Raw genomic sequence first — 6,044 nt, 5'->3', positions numbered from 1 at the left:
TGAGTACCGCAAGTCTGGATGAAGTTGGTTACAGACCTATTGAGGGGCGGGGCGATGCTGAGACCCTAACTTTGTGAAGAGCAAGGGCCACAGGCCTGGGAATGTGGCTACCTCTCTAGGGAAAGGGGAGGAGTGAAGCTTCAAATATATGCAAATATTTCCTTAAAAAGATAAAGGGTATTTCAGAGTAATTAAGTGATGAGACATGCTATTAGATTGGCATCATTCTCAAAATAAACACACTTAAGAAACATTAGCCGTTATTTGATGCAGCCAAGGGGGTAGTAGAGGATATAATCTATAAGTCCTTTTTATTTTTTGTTTTATTTTTGTACTTCCTTTCTAGAGGTCAATTTAGAATTATAATTTAAATTTTTCATTCTTGTTGGTCTAGATAGTCCAATGTTAAGAATCTTTGTCGGTCTAGATAGTCCAATGTTAAGAATCTTTGTCAAAAGCAAACTTTCTATATTAACCACAAAAAACTTTGGTAAAATTTTTTAAAACTAGGAATAACCTGAATGTGCAATCAGCAGATGAATAGTACGGTAATTTAAACACATCCTTTCAGCAGAGCAGTCTATAGCCGTCAAAAAGCCAATTAGGGAGTTCCTGTTGTGTGGCTCAGACCCTGACTAGTATCCATGAGAGTGCTGGTTCCATCCCTGGCCTCCCTTGGTGGGTTAGGATCCAGCGTTGCCGAGAGCTGTGGCGTAGGTCACAGACAGACTTGGATCTAGCATGGCTGTGGCTGTGGTGTAGGCTGGCAGCTGCAGCTCTGAATCAGCCCCTAGCCTGGGACCCTCTATATGCTGCCTGTGTGGCTCTAAATAGGAAGAAAAAAATTTTTTTAATAAATTTCTCCGAGGCAGGAAGCATGTCATAGACAATCATAGAAATAGTCCTGAAATATTCTCTGATTTAATTTTTTTTTTTTTTTTGGTCTTTTTGCCACTTCTTGGCCCGCTCCCACAGCATGTGGAGGTTCCCAGGCTAGGGGTCTCATCGGAGCTGTAGCCGCCGGCCTACACCAGAGCCACAGCAACGTGGGACCCGAGCCACATCCGCGACCCACACCACAGCTCACGGCAACGCCGGATTCTTAACCCACTGAGCAAGGCCAGGGATCAAACCCGAAACCTCATGGTTCCTGGTCGGATTTGTTAACCACTGAGCCACAACAGGAACTCCTGGTTTCAAATATTATGATGGGTGAGTCCCTCAGTACTTCCGTCTTGGTCCAGATTATATCCTGAAAAGCCCTTCCTTGAGGAGAGGGAAATCTCCTCCGTTCCTACCTAGAGATTACTATAAATTTCTATCTATTCCTAGACTTTATTTCTCCTCATAGCTTTTATCATTTCCTGGACATTTTAGGATCTATTTACTCTTGCTTTCCTTCACTGGATTGTACGGACCACCATAAAGGCCGTTCCCCTGCCTGTTCACTGATGTTGCCTCGATGTATGACTCAGTGACTTGCACAGTGATGATGCATTAAAATATTCCTGGAGGAGTACATCACCCACAGCCAGGATTTCAACTGAATTCTGGGTTGGCCATAGCATGGCAAATTCCCGTTTCCTTTCCTATGGATGGGACTCACTGTAGCTGGGATCTCACGTCCTCATGGGATCATGGGAAAGAAAAAGGGGTACAGGAGAGAGCGAAGACCCCACTTCGAGGCCAGTAGGAAGAAATGAATTCAACAGAAGTCACCTGTCTCAATGCAGCCGGTCACAGAGGAGCGGGATCCTTAAACGGCAACTCTTCACAGATGTTAGGCCTGCGGACAAAATTCAGGTTTCATCTCCAAGACATTCCAGAAAGATCTCACCTCCTCCAGCTCTCCACTGTTCTCAAAGACTAAGGCTCTGGTTTTGCTTTGGCTTTATTTATGCTAGGCATCATTGTCCTTGTCTGCTTTGTCTCTTTATCATCAGTTAAGGCTCTCTGACACCAAACAGGTTGCACTGTCAATTCTGGGCTTTAGAATTGTCTTTCCCTCCAGTGGCTGAAGACACGCTGATGGGCCCATGCGTTTATTCATTCCCTCTCCACTATACATGATAACGGTTTGGGTTTTTTCTTTTATCCACTGTGGGCTGGGAAATACAAAACCATGGGTGGAAACCATCATTCTCCAGGATAACTTTCTGGTACAATGGAAATGAGGGTAGAGAATTCTCCCACTGTCTCATCATTTCGCTCATTGTGCTGCCCAATTCTGCAGCCACTGTTGAGCACTTGAAATCGGACTAGTGCAACTGGGGAACTGGCTTTTTCACTGGTGTTCAATGTTTTTAAATGTTAAAATTTCAGTAAGTTGTTAAATGAAGGAATTTATAATCGCCTTATGGCGATAACAAATAGGCTTTTTTTTTTTTTTTTGTCTTTTTGCTATTTCTTTGGGCCGCTCCCACGGCACATGGAGGTTCCCAGGCTAGGGGTCAAATCGGAGCTGTAGCCACCGGCCTACGCCAGAGCCACAGCAACGCAGGATCCGAGCTGCGTCTGCAACCTACACCACAGCTCACAGCAACGCCGGATCGTTAACCCACTGAGCAAGGGCAGGGACCGAACCCGCAACCTCATGGTTCCTAGTTGGATTCATTAACCACTGCGCCACGACGGGAACTCCCAAATAGGCATTTTAAAAAGAACTTTTTGGGAGTTCCCATCATGGCTCAGTGGAAACGAATCTGACTAGTATCCACGAGGACGCAGGTTCAATCCCTGGCCTCGCTCAGTGGGTTAAGGATACAGTGTTGCCATGAGCTGTGGTGTAGGTCAGAGATGCAGCTCAGATCCCACACGCTGTGGCGTAGGCCAGCAGCTACAGCTATGATTTGACCCCTAGCCTGGGAAGCTCCATTTGTCCCAGGTGCAGCCCTAAAAAAGACAATAAATCAATCAATCTTCTTAGAGCTCCCTTGTGGTGCAAAGGGTTAAGGATCTGGCACGGTCTCTGCAGTGGCTCAGGTCGCTGCTGTGTCTCAGGTTTGAGCTCCCACACTGCCCAGACGCACTTCTTTGTGTTCTACCCTGCTTAAATACCATTATTAAGAGCTCTTCCCCAATCCCCCAAATAATATGCTCCTTCAACGATAAATTGTGGAGTTTCCCATTGTGGCTCAGTGGGTTAAGGACCCGACACTGTCTCTGTGAGGATGTAGGTTTGATCCCTGGCATCACTCAGTTGGTTAAGAATCTGGCATTGCCGCAAGCTGCAGCAGAGGTCGCAGGTATGGCTCAGATCTGGTGTTGCGGTGGCTGGAGCATAGGCCACAGCTGCAGCTCCAATTCAGCCCCTGGCCCAGGAACTTCCATGTGCTGCAGGTGTAGCCAGAAAAAGAAAATAATAATAATAATAATAAAATTGTCATATTCCCTTGAACTAATTACTCCACATCCATTTCACTTAAATACTTACATCCTCTAATTAAATTAGCTCGAGTGTAGAGACACCAGCTACCTCAGTGGTCTCTCCAGGAGACCAGGAGCTTTCTCTGTTTGGACCACCACAATATCCTCAGCTTCTGGAACAGAACCAAGTACCAAGTATAGAAGCATCTTTTCTGTAAATGAACAAATTGACTGCTGTTTCCGAAGTTCCACATATAAACTTATGCAAGTTTAAGGAAGCAGCTCCATTTCCAATTAACCCTTCGCTTTGGCCTGGGGAAACTGATCTATACACCCTCACAGCCCACCAATCCAGTATCAGCTCTCTTGTGGTTTTTCATTCACAGCAACCTCCCACATACAAATCATATTGTTTAAAAACACCTTGTGCGTTCCTGCTGTGGCACAGCAGAAACGAATCCGACCAGGACCCATGAGAATGTTAGTCTGATCACTAGCCTCACTCAGTGGGTTGGGGATCCAGCGTTGCCGTGAGCTGCGTGTCCACATCACAGACACGGCTTGGATCCCCTGTGGCTGTGGCTGTGGCACAGGCCAGCAGCTGAAGTTCTGATCAGACCCCTAGCTTGGGAACGTCATACGCTGTGGGTGTGGACCTAAAAAAAAAAAGCACAAGAAAAAAAACTTCACCTTGGAGTTCTCTGGTGGCTTAGCAGGTTAAGGACTGTCACTGCTGTAACTCTGGTTACTACCGTGGCACCGATCTGACCCTTGGCCCAGGAACTTCTGCATGCCATGGGTGTGGGGGGAAAAAAAAAGCGGAAACAAAAAACAAACCAAAAAAACTCTTCACCTTATCTTCTCCACCTAGTTCAACTAGGGCATCCTCATTTATTTAATTTGACACAATACAGCAACTGATGTGTGTGTGGGTTCACAGCAGATTATGCTTCTGTATCAATATGTGATCAACAGGTTTCAATCAATGCACATGTTTACTAGGATGAGTGTACAACACACGTTCCCCATCTCAGCATGTACACAATTTCTCTCAGTATATACTTTTCAGCCACACACGAGCTACAGGTTTGCGCTCGGTCCCTTTCCTCAGAGAATGTCTGAGTTTCTTCCTACTGGTTCTCTGTGACATAAAATAAAATATAATTGACCACTGAAGGCACAACCACATTCACCGCACTCACGAGGTTTCTGTCCTGGGCAAAGCCTCTGTTATCCGCGGCAGGGGCGCATCTGGCCACAGGCTGTCCCACCAGGATCACATTCCGACTCGCCAGGAGCCCGCTGATGTGGACAGACGGCTGAGGGGCCAGGGGAGGCAGGCGCATTGTCACCGTATTGAGGCTCTTCTCCTGGAGGACCACGCTGCTCTGGGATGACCTGTGACCCACTGCGGGGCCATGTTCCACCTTGACCGAGTGAGTTTTCTGGTGCTTGTTGAGGACCGACTTCCCTCTGAATGACTTCCCGCAGTCGCTGCATCGATAGGGTTTCTCCCCTGTGTGGATTCTCTGGTGGATGACAAGCTGAGGCTTCTCAATGAAGGCTTTCCCGCAGTCGCGGCATTCGAAGGGTTTCTCTCCTGTGTGAGTCCTTTGGTGCTTGATGAGACCTGTCTTCTGGGAAAGCGTTTTTCCGCACTCGCTGCACACGAAGGGCGTCGTTCCCGTGTGAAATCGCTGGTGTGCCGTGAGGCACGTCTTCTGGCTGAAGCCTTTCCCACATTCGTTGCATATGTAGGGTTTCTCGCCGGTGTGAATCCGCTGATGGACCATGAGATTCCCCTTCTGGATGAAGCCCTTGCCACAGTCACTGCATACGAATGGTTTCTCCCCCGTGTGGGTTTTCTGATGTACGTTGAGCCCTGATTTCTTGAGAAAGGCCTTGCCACATTCCGTGCATTCATAAGGCTTCTCCCCTGTGTGGGTTCTCTGATGCTCAGTGAGCTTGAACTTCCTGAAGAAGGCTTTCCCACACAGATTGCACCGGTGGGGCTTCTCTCCTGTATGGAGATTCTGGTGATCAGTGAGCCAAGACTTCTTGATGAACGTTTTCCCGCACTGACCGCACACGTGAGATTTCTTGATTTTCTGAGTTTTCTGATGCTTGTTGAATGGGGGCTTAGTGCTGATGAGGTTTTGACTTTCGGGGAATTTCATCTCAGGGCGAAATTGTTCACTGTGAGCATGGAGACAGGGTGTCCCATCTCCAGTTAGCTCAGCAGGGTTCTTTGTTTCACAGCTCCTGCTCTGGGGAAGGAGAGGTAAAGCTGACTTCATACTGTTTCCATGGACGTCAGATGTATCATGATTTGGCCTGAACAGAAAACTAGCTTTGCTCTGAGGAACAGAATTTTCCAGGGGGGTGTGTCTGTGCCACTGTTCTAGGATCTTCTCCCTGCTCTCGTGGTGGAAGTGCTCCAGCAGGTGATCATCAACTTTGCAGGTTTCTGGGAAGGAAAAGAAAAATGAATTCGTCCATCTTCCAGATTCGGAAGAAAGGTATTTAAAGATACACTTTGATGTGAGGTGTTTGTTCTAGTGAGGACCCTGTGGTTTGAGTGTAAATGAAACTCCCAGTTTAACATTCTTTGTATGCTGGAAAAAACAGTCGTAATGAATAAACACAGATTTGGCTACTTTTTTTTTTTTTTTGGCTAT

General features: G+C 46.9%; 1 protein-coding gene across 1 annotated transcript in view; it reads right to left on the bottom strand.

The window, feature by feature from the left end:
- Window positions 1–4,220: 4,220 nt before the first annotated feature.
- LOC125133241 (uncharacterized) overlaps window positions 4,221–6,044 on the bottom strand; it is a 33,466-nt gene continuing 31,642 nt past the window's right edge. The window contains exon 13 of the mRNA XM_047791362.1: window positions 4,221–5,833. Coding sequence (XP_047647318.1) covers window positions 4,497–5,833 — 1,337 coding nt within the window. The 3' untranslated portion in view covers window positions 4,221–4,496. The remainder of the gene's footprint in view (window positions 5,834–6,044) is intronic.

The sequence above is a fragment of the Phacochoerus africanus genome, chromosome 8, assembly GCF_016906955.1.
Source record: "Phacochoerus africanus isolate WHEZ1 chromosome 8, ROS_Pafr_v1, whole genome shotgun sequence".
NCBI lineage: Eukaryota > Metazoa > Chordata > Mammalia > Artiodactyla > Suidae > Phacochoerus > Phacochoerus africanus.
Note: the sequence above shows the minus strand (reverse complement) of the source record. Positions and strands in the feature narration are given on the sequence as shown.